The sequence below is a fragment of the Saccopteryx bilineata genome, chromosome 10, assembly GCF_036850765.1.
Source record: "Saccopteryx bilineata isolate mSacBil1 chromosome 10, mSacBil1_pri_phased_curated, whole genome shotgun sequence".
Lineage (NCBI taxonomy): Eukaryota > Metazoa > Chordata > Mammalia > Chiroptera > Emballonuridae > Saccopteryx > Saccopteryx bilineata.
In genome coordinates, this window is record NC_089499.1 from 27397890 (window position 1) to 27413051 (window position 15162).

General features: G+C 40.2%; 1 protein-coding gene across 1 annotated transcript in view; it reads left to right on the plus strand.

Moving 5' to 3' along the window:
• The first annotated feature begins 649 nt into the window (after nucleotides 1–649).
• The window catches only part of ZNF385D (zinc finger protein 385D), a 910525-nt gene continuing 896012 nt past the window's right edge, over nucleotides 650–15162 (plus strand). The window contains exon 1 of the mRNA XM_066244601.1: nucleotides 650–887. Within this exon, the coding sequence (XP_066100698.1) occupies nucleotides 782–887 (106 nt within the window). The 5' untranslated portion in view covers nucleotides 650–781. The remainder of the gene's footprint in view (nucleotides 888–15162) is intronic.

A 15162-nucleotide genomic window follows, 5' to 3' on the forward strand; every position in this document is an offset into this window, starting at 1 on the left:
CAGAGTGTGAATGTGTGTTTGTTTGTGAGACAGAGGGAGGGAGAGAGACGGGGTGGAGGGTTCAGGTAAGGAAAAAGAAATCTCAGTAGGGTATGGGTCCCTCAAAAGTGGTGAGCTCTAGGGTTTTGTGGAGGCGGGGCTTCCCTATATTTGCAGTAGCTTCACCCTGTCACTTTGTATCTGTTCTCTGAGATTATTGAGGTTAACTGTAATATAAAAATGGGGGGGGACATTATTTTTCTGGTAATTGTACCCAAACAAGGAGGATGAAGGACCTAAGCACAAAGGAAAGCCCCGTTCTGGAGCCTCTACAGCTCACTGGAGCTCATTTCCAATTCTTCTAGTTGCTGGATGCATTTCTGCCAGCGTTTTCCCTTGACACTCACGATCCCCTCACTCCAGAAAACCTAGTTCCTCGCCTGGCGGTTTCTTTCCTCCTCCTCAGCCCTCGCCCTCGCCCTCGCCCTCGCCCTCTCTCGTGGCCCCGGGCCGGCCCCTCCCTCCCTGGGCGGCTGCCCCTCTCGCAGCCGGATGCACCTGAGGCTGGCTCCGGCGCGGGCGCGGGACGCGTGCGGAGCTCCACGGGCGCGGAGGAGGCAGAGGCGCACTGACTGCCAACTCCAGCCGCGCCTCGGGGACAGTGCGCGCTGTGCTTCAGGGACGGCTCTGGGAGGCCACCGCTCACGCCTCTCCGCAACCACCGCGGGGGAAGCCGCGGGCGGGAGAGCAGGGCAGCCGTGTGCCCCCGGGGACAGCCATCCCGGGCGGCAGCGCCTCCCGAATGCCAGGGCCAGGGCGCCAGGCTGCAGCCAACAGGAGGATGAAGGGCTCGGTGGGAGGACGGAGAGAAAAGCTCCTGGGGGCGCCGAAAGCTCAGCCCAGCCAAGGTAAGTTGAATGCAGAATTGGCGTCTCGGCTCGGGCTGGGGCAATGGAGTTGGCTAGGGTGCTGGTGCCGCTCTGGGGTTGCGCCCCCGCGGGAGGGAAGGAAGGAGCGCGTGCATTGGGCATATGGAGCGTCCGGACGCGGATACACCCCGGACCCCACACTGTCGGTCAGTACCCCTGCTGCGCCGTGCCGAGAAGACACGCGAGGTCCCAGGGCCGGAATGGAGTGTGCAGAGCTGGGGGGGTCTCCGCCACCACGCGCTGCAGAGGACCGAGGGGCAGCGGAGGCGGCAGGCAGCAGCGGGGGGCCACAGGGTCAGCCTGCTCTGGCTGGAGTCGGGGCTGGGCCACCGGGACCGGCGCCCTGCTGCCTGCTTCCTATTGGGTGTGTGCGCTGCGCTGCCTCCTCGGGAAACCTGGCGAAGTTGTTGAGATAAGAAAACACAGCGGGCCAGCTTGGTGATTGTCTTCTTATTTTCCTTCTTTCTTCTATTTTATTTTTTAAAAATTTATCGTCGGTATGCACACGGTTCGAGAGCAGTGTGAGAGAAGCCTTTGAGTTCCAGGAAAGCACATTGACATGTGCGGTGGGTTTGGGAGGCTAAGGATAAACCAATGCCAGCGAATCTGATCACTCTCCCAGTCCAGAGACCCAGTGAGAACAGGAGAACACAGGGTCTTCGTACCTTGTGACATCCTGCGTTTCGGGATAAGTTTTATTGTGGGTGCGAATGGAGGTCAGCGGGAACCCACTACCCCTACTATGATGTCACATCACCCCTTGTGGAATGCCCAATTTTCTATATCTGTCCCCCTGACCATTCAGACTGAACAGCCTCTGGCTTGTTCGGTGGCCGCGTGGATACCTGCTTTAGCCTGAGCCGCGGCTACAATAACGCGTGATGCGCTTGTTCTGGGTGTTTGAGAGATTCCAATTCTGGAACCTTGAACTCACTTCGAAGACTGCCCTACCTTCTTGCAGGTGACACGAGGGACTCCTGGGCTGAAGCTTTTCTAGGACATTCCTGTGGTGTTGACGAAGATGTTGTGGGGGAAATTGCTCTCCCTTCTCTTGAGGCTGTTTGCTGGTCTGTTCAATGTGTCTGTGACGTTGTCCGCTCAAGGCGAGTTCACCATGTTCCCTGAAATAGACTGGAAAGGTGGGTCCCCCTCTGGGTTTCGTGCCACCCTTGCCCTGTACTGAGTAATGCAGTCACTTTACTGTGATCCCTAAGCATGAAAGGCAAATATGGGTCATTTCAAATTATGTAGATTGGTGCAGCATAGCGTGTCTGGGGCTTGCTGCAATTTCTTCTTGTTTCCTTCCAGATGTTTCTCAGAAAATCAACTTGAGCACTCTATTCATGCAGCTAACGTACAGACTTGGGGGAAAGGACAAGCTTCTTGAGTTGAGGTTTTAGATTTAAGTAAACAAAGTGGTGGAAAGCACTCTGAGTTAGGAGAAAGGGACCTAAGTGAAAATGTAGGATTTCTGGACTGTTTTTTGTTCTATGACAAAGCAGCTGAAGGATTTTTGGGGTCATTTAATAATAAAAACAACAACAATAATAACACCAAACACTTGTTTCCCGTTTACTGTACATCGTTCAGTGTGTTAAGTTCTTCACAGCCCCTGCAAATTTATAACAACCTCAAGAAGGCAGCCACTTTATCATCACCATTTTGTGGATAAAGAGAAAGGAGCCTCACAGATATTTAATTTGGGAAAGTTCCGGAGTTAGTGTCTTGGAAATCAAGATTACTGAACTCCAAAGCCAGTTTCATTAACCGCTACACAGCCTCTGGGAGCCTCATTTGAAAAGTAGAAGGATGACTTCCCTAAGTTCTAAGTCTCATAAAAAACAGTACAGTGATGATAATATGATAGACCGGTTCATCCACCACTGTTTCTAATGTTTAACAGAAATGTAGAACTTGAGACCTGAATTCAAATGAAAATTGGGTGGCATTTATGTAATTCTGCTTGCTGGCTCTAGAGAGGGCTAAATGCTGAGGCCTTGGTGTTCCCCTTGACAATGTTCCTTCCTTGAGCCTCTTTATTGTAAATCAATAGTACTGTATGATAGCTGTGCTCTTAACAGTGGGTGATTTATGACATCAAACACACCTGGTGCTAACATCACATTTGTATGACCCTGTAGAGTTATCCTGTGGTCTACGTGGATACCCTCTTATTTCACACAGCATATTATTGATGTTAAGATCCTAATAAGATGTTGGATTTCAATTAAGAGACACTAACAGCTTCTTTTAAATGTCCTTTTTATTTTCTACAGTATTTTCAAAAACAATTGCACCCCCTGTTGTGATTTGCTATTTACTAGGTGCATCAAAATTTTAATAATAAAGATATTTGCAATCAACAAAACATAGTGTTCCATCTATATTAACAACTCCAGCTAAAAGATTCGTGTCTAATTTAGGACTCATTTTATTTGAAATTTAATTAAGATGTTTCATGTCTTACTGCCAAGTGCACGAAGATAGCTGAGTACACATCTTCCATTATTTTCTTATAATCTCCAACTTTATAAATTCATTATTCATGAGTTCTTCATATAAGTTATTAAGTCTTTCTAAATATTTTGAGGTTTTTAAAACTAAGAGCAAGAACGGTCAATAAGATGCATTCGTCATATTTCTTCACAAGCTGTAATTATGCTTGTTTGGGGAATAGTGATATACTTAAGTCACAGATACGATGTGCACGCACATGAATAGGCTTATCAAATAAACGCATGTAAATCTATTAGGACAAAAATGATATTAACATCTAAGATGTGAGAGCAGCTTTGGGAATACAGAGATACTTTGAGAAGTTAGAGTTTTACTATGTTTCATTGTCACTGCAGCTATCTTGTTTTCAAATGAAGCTACATTTCTCTGTTCCATTACTCTGTTATGCATTGCCATGATTTCTCTTTTGTTTTAGGGTTAAATTGTGTTTTCTATTAATAACTTAGCATTGCATCAAGTAGAAATTTTGTTTCTTTCTTGATATAGATATATCTTTAAAAACTCATATTTTGCCTAACTACCAGAAACAATACATTTCTGAATATTGTAAGGAAACAATACATTTCTGAATATTGTAAGGATTTTACTCAAAGTGTAAAAATAGCATAGTAATAACTAGCCTAGAGGTTTTGTTTATTTTTTGGAAGTAGATAAGCAAGTTGTTAAACTGACTAACATTTCATTTCAGTAATAAGTATTAAACTTTATTATATTATTTTAAATATATATTTTATATTTTATTTTATATTAAATTATAAACTTGAGTTTTTGAAAAATATCTTATTACAGTGGGAGTCTTATAAATAGGTTAACCTTATAATAACATGAACAAATTTTCTACTATGTTTTAGAAATTATCTAAATTCCATTTTTGCACAATAGAACTAATACTTTGCTATTACTTGGTGATTTGAACAACCAGACTTTTTTTTTTTTTTTTTTTTTTGTATTTTTTCCAAGTTAGAAGAAGCAGGGAGACAGTTCAACTCCTGCATGTGCCTGACAGGGATCCACCCAGCATACCACCAGGGGGCGATGCTCTGCCCATCTGGGCCATTGCTCCTTTGCAGCGGGAGCCATTCTAGCACCTGAGGCAGAGGCCATGGTGCTATCCTCGGTGCCCGGGCCAACTTTGCTCCAGTGGAGCCTTGGCTGTGGGAGGGGAAGAAAGAGAGAGAAAGGAGAGGGGCAAGGGTGGAGAATCAGAAGGGCACTTCTCCTGTGTGCCCTGGCCAGGAATCAAACCCAGGACTTCACACGCCAGGATAATGCTCTACCGCTGAGCCAGGGCCTGAACAACCAGATTTTTGGAAATGGATTTAAACTGAATATCTGAGTCACAATTATTTCATAGATGAAGAAACTAATATTGGGGAAAGATTTGTAATTTTGAATGTTTCAAGTGCTTAGAACTCAAAGTGGATAACACTTTTTTAGTTTTTGACAAAGTTTCCAAAGTAAGACTTTTTATTAAATTAAAGCCTGTGGGTTGAAAATCAAGCAAGCACTTAAATAGCCTCGGAAAACCTCAGCTCAATTAGAGTACCTACCTGAAACTTCTTAGTGAAAATAATCTGTTGAACAATTGGATAACACATTGTGGACTATTTTTTAAATTATGCTACATCTAAAATGTGTTCATTTATATCTTCCAGGGCTTGATAAAATTAGCAATAACTCCCCTTTCTGGAATAACCCAGCCTTAACTTTTTTTTTTAATTGCAAAGAGAGAGGTTTAAGGAGATCAAGAAGCCGAGAGGATTCAAATTTCTTCACAAAGCCTTTTTCCCATTGTGATTTTAATCATGTCCAGATAATTTGGTACCATTTTTAGTATTTTGTCTAGATTAAAGAATGGGTTTCAAAGAAACCCAACCAATTGATGAATCTGTAGAAAATACTCACATGAAGTTCTCGATTGGGGTAGGGTTCTCTAGACCCTTTAATGACCTTATTACTCTGTCTATAGAGTACTCATCCAACTGTCTCTTTAATTTTTTTTTTTTTTGCCAATTTGAAATACAAAGGGGCAGTTCTCTATGATCTGTATATAGAATTATATCTACCAAAACAGCAGGCATGTGGGATTCCTAAGTAGGTCTTTTAAGGGAGAAGAAGTCTGCAGTAAAGAGATTTCGTACTTCCATGCAGTACTGTAGCCCATCTCACAGCAAACAGCACTGATCTTGGTAGATTACTCATTGGAACTATCTGTTTCCATAAGAAGAAGAAATATTATTACAGTACAGTGTTAGGTAGATTCACTTGAGGATTTTTTTTTTTTTTTTTTTTTTTACAGGGACAGAGAGAGGGATCGATAGGACAGTCAGACAGGAACAGAGAGAGATGAGAAGCATCAATCATCAGTTTTTTTTTGTTGCAACACCTTAGTTGTTCATTGATTGTTTTTTCTCATATGGGCCTTGACTGTGAGCCTTCAGCAGACCGAGTAACCCCTTGCTCGAGCCAGCAACCTTGGGTCCAAGCTGGTGAGCTTTTATGCTCAAGCCAGATGAGCCCACACTCAAGCTGGCGACCTCGGGGTCTCGAACCTGGGTCCTCCGCACCCCAGTCCAATGCTCTATTCACTGTGCCACCACCTGGTCAGACGAGGATATTTTTAAGGGTTTTTCATAATATGGGTCAAATGTTCTCTGTTTAGTGGTTTTTATGTGTGTGTGTGTGTGAGTGATCTTGTCATGTGTTCTGTTTTTATATCTCTAACAAATTATTTGCTGCTATTTTATAATGTATAATTATAAATTATTAGGTTTTTTCCCTTTAACAATGACTCATCGACCCTCAGATGAAATGAAAGAAAAATTAATGAAATGTTTCCGTAATATCTTTACTTTTACTTAAACACATGAAACTATAGAGGGCATCCTGAGAAATAGAGATTTTAAAACTGCATTTGTTGAGAAGTTAGTCTCAGTGTACTGAATCTATCCAGATCACCTAGAATTTTAAGAATGAAAGTTGTAGGTACTGGGCTGAGTTATCAGGTTGTTATAATTTTACATTCATAGTAAAATTTGACATTAGATAATTAACATGGTATAGAGTTTAAGACTGTGACTTAAAGAACTGGAATGCCTGGGTTTGAATCCTTGTTTGTGCCTTATAAACAGTGAGGACTGCGTGGGCTTACTGTACATCTCTTTGCCCTAGTGTTTTCATCCATAAAATGGTGATAATAAATGACCTACCTCAGGAGGTTGATTGAAGACCTACAAAGATAATATCTATAAAGTGCTTCAAATGGTGTCCCATAAAAAGTGAATATGCCATGATGTTAGCTTTTTTTAATCATCATCAGGTAATAGATTCCTGTGACTACTGAGCCAGATTGTCCCAAACTTGGTAGCTTAAAATAACAGATATCTATTCTGTCACAGTGCTGGAGATCACACATCTGGAATCAGTGTCACTGAGCTAAATGGCATCAGCAGGGCTGTTTTCCCTTAGAAGGCTCCAGGAGAGAATCTGTACCTGCCTCTTGCAGCCTCAGGTGGCTGTGCATTTCTTAGTTTGTGGTCACCATCCTCCTGATCTCTGCCTTTGTCTTCCCATTGTCTTCTCTGTGAGTCTAATTTTCCCCTGTTTTTCTCTTAGAAGAACATTTGTGATTACAGTTGGGGCCTACCTTGATAATGCAGGCTAACCTTCCATTTTAAAATCCTTGATTTAATCACATCAGCAAAGACTTTTTTCCTATAAATAAGGTCACATTTATAGGTTTCAAAGATTAAGATCTGATGTATTGGGGGGTAGGGCGGAAGGCTATGCAAATCATTTTGCCTCCTACAATCATCACCTTCTTATTTTTTAAAAAAAATCTATTAGATATATGAAAAGATAAAAACTAATATAACTATTGTGGAAAATGCTAGAAGGACCAGAAATTTCCTATATTTTTAAAGTATATTGTCTTATGTGTAGATTTTGACCATGTTTTGGATTATTGACTTCAAGACAATTAATTATTTTTTGTTAACCTTACTTTTAACATAATAAAGTCAATAAATATTTGAGGAGTGATTACCATGTGCTTATAGAATGATAATGTTAAGGACATCAATGTCAGGAAAAGTGAGGCCCTGGGCTCGTAGAGTGTCCGTGTATAAATAACTTTTAGTGAGTAGTATTGTTGAGTAGAGTTAGTTTAACCTCAAAATTTTAGGAGAAAAGAATTACTATTAAATTTACTTTAGACATAAGGAACTGAGTCAAGTAATTTGTACATACACAGGTAGGAAGAGACAACTTTTGACCCTCTTCCTTCTGGTTATACTGGATAAATATCCAGGAGCAAATTTAACAAAATAAATAAAAATATTCAGAAAGATAAACCATATGCTATAATTCACTATAAATATCAAGTAATGAGGTATCTGGTTAATTGGACTTTTGGTTTAATTGATAAGTTAAGAATCATTCTTTGGAATTGTTTATTTTTTACATTTTTTCTCTAAAAGGGAATAAGTTGATTTTCTGCTCTTAGTGAATAGACACTAATTAATTAGTTATTATTTACCTTTTTCAAATTTTTAATTGTAATAAAACACATATAACATGAAATTTATCATCTTAACCATTTTCAAGTATGCCACTAAGTGGCAGTAAGTAAATTTATATAGTTGTACATCCATCACACATCTCCAGATATCTTTTCTTATTGCAAAACTAAAGCTCTATACTCATTAAATGATAACTCTCATTAACCTTTACCCCATTCTCTAGCAACCACCATTCCACTTTCTGTCTCTATGATTTTGACTCTCTAGTGCCCTATCTAAGTGGATTCATACAGTATTTGTCTTTTTATACTGGCTTATTCGACTTAGCATAGTATCCTCAAGGTTCATCCATCTGTGACATGTGGCAGACTTTCTATTTCCTTCCTTTTAAGGAAGGAGATATTCAATTGAGTGCTATATTTTGTTTATTCGTTCATCCATTTGTAGACACCTAGGTTGCATTCCTGCTTTATAGTGAGTAATGGTACTCTGAACATGGGTCTACAAATATCCTTAGAGGCTGCTTTCAGTTAATTTGGGATATATCCAGAAGTGGAATTGCTGGATTATATGGTCATTGAGGTTTTAATTTTTTGAGGAAAGACTGTAATGTTTTTCTCATGGCTATACCATTTTACATTTCCAAGGCACAAGGGTTCCAGTTTCTCTGATCTACACCAACAGTCATTTTCTGTTTATTTATATTTTTTAATAGTAAGGATCCTAATATGTATAGATGTGAAGTGGTATCTCACTATAGTTTTGTTTTTCATTTCCTTAGCAATTAGTGTGTTGAATATCTTTTTCATGTGCTTATTGAGTTTTTATTTATATCTTCTTCAAAGAAATGTGTGTTCTAGTCCTTTGCCCATTTTTGAATTGGGTGGTTTGGTTTTTATGTTATAGTTGTTGAGTTTTCGGAGTTGTCTATAAATTCTGAATCTGAATTCTTAATAGGTTTGTGATTTGCAAATACTTCCCATTCTATGAGTTGCCTCATTAATACTTCTGATATAAAATTTTAAACTTTGGGCTATTTTATTCTTTTGTTGCCTATTATATCTAAGAAGTCATTGCCGTTTCTTTACCTTTTTTTGGTAATTGGTTAGGATGTTTTAAGAACAAAGTTAGTCCTAGTTGGGTAGCTAAGTTAGTTAGAGTATTATCCCAATAAGCCAAGGGTTGTGGGTTCAATCCTCAATTGGGGCACCTATAAGAACCAACCAATGAATGCATAATTAAGTGAACCAACAAATCAATGTTTCCTTCTCTCTCTAATTGATAAATAAATTTTAAATATTAAAAATACAGTGTTAAGGCCCTGGACGATTGGCTCAGTGGTAGAGCGTCGGCCTGGCATGCAGGAGCCCTGGGTTCGATTCCTGGCCAGGGCACACAGGAGAAGCACCCATCTGCTTCTCCTCCCCTCTCCCCCCCTTCCTCTCTGTCTCTCTCTTCCCCTCTTGCAGCCAAGGCTCCATTGGAGCAAAGATGGCCCGGGTGCTGAGGATGGCTCTGTGACCTCTGCCTCAGGTGCTAGGATGGCTCTGGATGCAACAGAGCGATGCCCCAGAGGGGCAGAGCATCGCCCCCTGGTGGGCATGCCGGGTGGATCCCGGTTGGGTGCATGCGGGAGTCTGTCTGACTGCCTCCCCGTTTCCAGCTTCGGAAAAATGAAAAAAAAAAAAAAAAACAGTGTTAAATATTGCTAAATTAAATTAAAAATAAGGGATTAGAATAGAATGAAAATAAATAAACTATAGTATAGACTAAAATATGGATAATCTCACATATGTAAATGTGACCAACAAAAGCCAGAAAAAATAAAAAAAGCTTAATTTCAATTGCATCAAATTCAAACTTAAGCACAACTATCTTGTAAATACATCATAATTAATTGGTAAGAAAAGAGGCACATGACAGAAAATACTCTGTTTCCTGATCTGGGTATTGATTACATGGTCTGTTCACTTGTAAAAATTCATCAAGTTGTACATATGATTAGGCACATTTGAATTATACTGCAAAAGGTAAAAAAAAAAACCAAAAACCAAACACAATGTGCCATTGAGAAGCATATGACAAAGAAAAATTCCCTGAAAGTAGGAAAGGTAAGTAAAAAAGCACTCCAACCTATGTTCTAGCAGGCGTCCCCAAACTACTGCTGGTGGGCCGCATGCGACCCCCTGAGGCCATTTATCCAGCCGACACCGCACTTCCAGAAGGGGCACCTCTTTCACTGGTGGTCAGTGAGAGGAGCACTGTATGTGGCAGCCCTCCAACGGTCTGAGGGACAGTGAACTGGCCCCCTGTGTAAAAAATTTGGGGACCCCAGGGAATATCCACACAAAGAACTTGGTCCATAAATTTGGTCCCAGTGTTTAAATAATTATCAGACCCACAGAAGCAATCATCAGTACTCTATTGTTCAAAAAAAAAAACAAAAAAACCTTTCTTTTACTGAGACCGAAGAGAATTTTTCCCATGAATCTTCATGAAGAGGGAACTGAGTGTTGCTACGTCCTTGTTAATGTAGCAAAGACTGTGATAGGAATCTTTCTTACCAAGTACAGAGCAGTTTACTTACTGGGATGCCTTCTGGTCTCGTTGAACTTCAAATATTTCAATGTTTCTAGAAGGATGAGAAGGCTACGTACCCCTTAGACAATGCTTTATGAATTTTACTTCCTTTTAATGACATTTTTAGCCATGGTTTTATGGCAGCTTGAGGCAACTTACTTTGACAGATTCGGAGTGCTGACATTCTTTGTGATGAGTGAAAAGCTGGAGTCAGTTTGACACAGGGTAACCTGAGAAAAGGGACACTTTCCATTAATGGTAGGGATATAGATATGTCTAGATGAGAACAGTGGGCAAGTCCATATTTGCCTTAAGAATTAATAAGTTGAGTACAGTGAACTAACTTAAATCTCTCTTGATAGTTCTTCACAGTCCTACATGAGTATCAATAATCTACAGAATAATAGACATAATCCCAAGGATAATAATCTCATTATAGCAGGGATTGTGATTTATTCATCTTTCTATCTCCTGCAATGCTTGTCACTGTTTTGAACAAAGTGGACATCCCAAAACATTGTTTGAGTGAATAAATACATTCTGCTATGTGGTTGACATAAAATTTATAGAAAATTGAGCAAAATAGCTATCAGGTTCTAAAGATAGTCTGAAAATTGCCTTAGAAATAGTATGATAATCTATCAGATTTTGAGAAACCTTTTTATTTTCTCTCTCCTGAGTAAAGTAGACACAGATCAATTACTGATTAATTGATGGCTTTTGGTAAGTTAAGTTTTTTAGCATCTTATAAAGGAGAATTTGACCTTTGGAAATTGCTTTTAAAATAATGTTTTTCAGCCTGACCAGGCGGTTGTGCAGTGATTAGAGTGTTGGACTGGGATGCAGAGAACCCAGGTTTGAAACCCCAAGGTTGCTGGCTTGAGCGCAGGCTCAACAGTTTGAGTGTGGGGTCACTGTCTTGAGCATGGGATCATAGACATGACCCCAGGGTCACTGGCTTGAAGCCCAAGGTCACTGGCTTGAGCAAGGGGTCACTAGTTCTGTTGTAGCCCACCAGTCAAGGCACATATGAGAAAGCAATCAATGAACAGCTAAGGTTGCTGCAACAAAAAATTGATGCTTCTTATCTCTCTCCTTTCCTGTCTGTCTGTCCCTATCTGTCCCCCTCTCTGACTCTCTCTGTGTCAGTAAAAAAAAACCCAAAAAACCGGCCCTGGCCGGTTGGCTCAGCGGCAGAGCATCAGCCTGGCGTGCGGGGGACCCAGGTTCGATTCCTGGCCAGGGCACATAGGAGAGACGCCCATTTGCTTCTCCCTCCCCCCCTTCCTCTCTGACTCTCTATTCCCCTCCCGCAGCCAAGGCTCCATTGGAGCAAATGGAGCAAAGATGGCCCGGGCGCTGGGGATGGCTCCTTGGCCTCTGCCCCAGGCGCTAGAGTGGCTCTGGTCGTGGCAGAGCGATGCCCTGGAGGGACAGAGCATCGCCCCCTGGTGGGCAGAGCGTGGCCCCTGGTGGGCGTGCTGGGTGGATCCCGGTCAGGCGCATGCGGGAGTCTGTCTGACTGTCTCTCCCCGTTTCCAGCTTCAGAAAAATACAAAAAAAAAATACCCCAAAAAACCAATATTTTAATTCTTATGGACTTTGGTGAGCACTTTGTATTTCTAAAAATTCCTTTTCATTTACTGGTATAATTCTTATTTATTATTCATAAACTATGAATTTAAGTTATCAAAAGTTAAGGAGAAACCAATCAGAACTTTAAGGAAGTTGAACAAAAATTCCTGTGTTAAAAGGTTGCCTTTAGCCTGACCAGGCGGTGGCGCAGTGGATAGAGCATCAGACTGGGATGTGGAGGACCCAGGTTTGAGACCCTGAGGTCGCCAGCTTGAGCACGGGCTCATCTGGCTTGAGCAAAAAAATAGCTCACCAGCTTGGACCCAAGGTCGCTGGCTCAAGCAAGGGCTTACTCAGTCTGCGGAAGGCCCACAGTCAAGACACATATGAGAAAGCAATCAATAAACAACTAAGGTGTCGCAACGAAAAACTGATTGATGCTTCTCATCTCTCTCCGTTTCTGTCTGTCTGTCCCTATCTATCCCTTTCTCTGACTCTCTGTCCCTGGGGGAAAAAAAAAGTTGCCTTTAAAAGGAATAAAGTTTCCCCAATAAAGATTTTTATTTTTTTTTTAGCATGCATAAGAACACTTGAGAAAAAACTAAGTGATATTCTGGATAGAAAAGATTATCATTACAAATGATGAAATGCACATTTCTATGTCCATTTAGAGTAAAACTTTTTATCTTTTTCTTTCAATGCAGATACTAAAACATTACATTGAAATTTTTTTCCCCCAGAATTAAAAGTGGTGACTTGTAATTTCTAACTTATTTCTTTTAAATTTGGTGGGCAGGTGTTACTATTAGCCACACTTCCTTTTTTTATGGTAAGGGAACAGAACTAAGGAAGGTCAAATGATTTTGCAAAGCCAAGCACCTTTTGGGTGATACAGTTGGATTATGAAGTAACCATGTCTGACTCAGAGCCTATGTTCTCTGTGCTCCCCTGAATAGTTTCTTTTTCTTTCCACACACACACAGGGAACTAGCTTCTGGTAAGTTTAGCAGACATTGGAGTGATTTACCAGGGGGCAACGCTAATATGTGAATGGAAAGGACGTGAGAGCGATCGATAAACGTTCAGTATTAAGGCAGCACTAATGAAATGTTAATTTGAAAATTGTTCCAAAATGTACTCTAATATAGACTTTCTAACCATATTCATATTTGATGTGAAGATAAACTAATATGCTAAAGTGACTTCGACAAGTTATTTTATATACCTTGCTGTGGTCCTTAAGGAAAATTATCGGGCCCATTAATAATTTTCTAAATTGATTAGGCTAATTTAATACCCCTAAATGCATCTTCCAATAAATTAATGCTGCTTATTACATTCCAATTTTAGCAAATTGCTTGCTTTCCAAGCTCAAGTTTAAAAGTTTCCAGTCTCTGCATTTTTGTGCTTTTCCAGTCGTTGGCTTTCCATTTGATCTTGCCACATCAGAATAATGAATCATTTTGTCCCTTAGCTGAGTTTGGAAACTCTGTGCTATTCAATGAATCTGTTTTCCCCTCATCCCTTTGATTATTCGAAACCTGACAACTTAACCACTTTCCCAAATGTGTTTGTGATGCAACATCAACTAGTGTTTTCAGCAGCAAAAGGCTGCGGTGTATTTTTTTAGTTTCCATCGTTATAAAGCAAATGAAATATTTTAATAATCAACATTGTGTGTTTCAGAATAATAAGAGGTTTAAAGGAATAATAGCTAGTGATCTCTAGAGGAGCAGCATAACCAAATAGTATTAGAAGGCTCTCAATTTTTATAACCTGAAGGAAACAGAAATTTGCCAAATGAGTGATCACCCTGATTATCAGCATCTAATAGAAATACAGCATTATTCACATTTATTTCATGAATTCCCACTAAAGGAGAACCGAAACACTGAAGATGAAGCGTTGTTCCTTTGTTTCTAACAGTTAAAGCACAAGGTGGACAGAAGGGCACGTAGTGAGGCAATGCGTGCCAGCTAGCACAGTGCCTCTCATGCTCCCTGTAACAAACAAGGCACTCAAGGGCATTGGTGTTTGTTGCATTTTTGAAAGAATTGTTCAGACTTTATGCAATGGCTTTGTCATTTAAATTATACAGCACTGAATCTTGAAAGTTGGCTCTTACCGAAATGTCAATCCATAGTCTAATAAGTGATGATGGTGATAAGTTATTGAACTTCGGTTGACTGTCATGTGTGTGGAGAACACAGTGGAGTACGTTCTTTAGGATATTGTGAAGCACCATGCAGTACTTACTGTGTCCGGACCTTGAACTGTGTACTGATTCCATGAATGTGATGATGTGTATGTATCTATATGGGAGTGTAATGTGCATCTACAGACTAAAGCAGTTGAGAAGTTAGTTTTAGGATGCCTTGGCATACTTTTGTGAAAAATCAAAAGAAATTTGGTCTATAAGAGTACAATTACCAGGTACACGTTTTAAAGAAAGAAACCATCGCTGTTAGTCCTGTGAAGGTTTATTTAGTACTTGCTTTACTAGTTCCTGATTTTTTTTCAGAAAATGAAAGGAGTTGTAAGAGTTCAAATGTGAATACTTTCCAAGAGAACATTGGAAATGTCACCAAGTGGCTGTGACTTTATAATTCACGGGAATCCCAGCCTCATCGTGTTGTTTGCAGCTCTTCTTTCTCGTCATACTGTTCAAGTAAAATGTAGTCCCGCAAAACATTTTGAAAAATTAACTCTACGTTAAAATTACCTTTTTATTGAACACTGTACTACTTTTAATATATATGTCTAATTCTGTCTTAAAACCTCTGTAAAAATAAAAATCTTATGGCCAAGTAACATAAATGATATTGGCCAAGTAACAAATGATACTATACATTGTTTTTGCATACATGCAATTTATAACGAGTTTCTTTGTCAATGAGACATTTACTGTCTCCGTAGGGCATCGTTTCCCTTCATTTCTACTGGCATTCATTCCCATTGTCATCTCAAACCTAGTTCATCGTTTCACCCCTAAATTCAATGTCACTTCTTCTTGACTAGACTCCTTTTTTTCTATACCAAAACTGTTTGAACTATTTTTATAC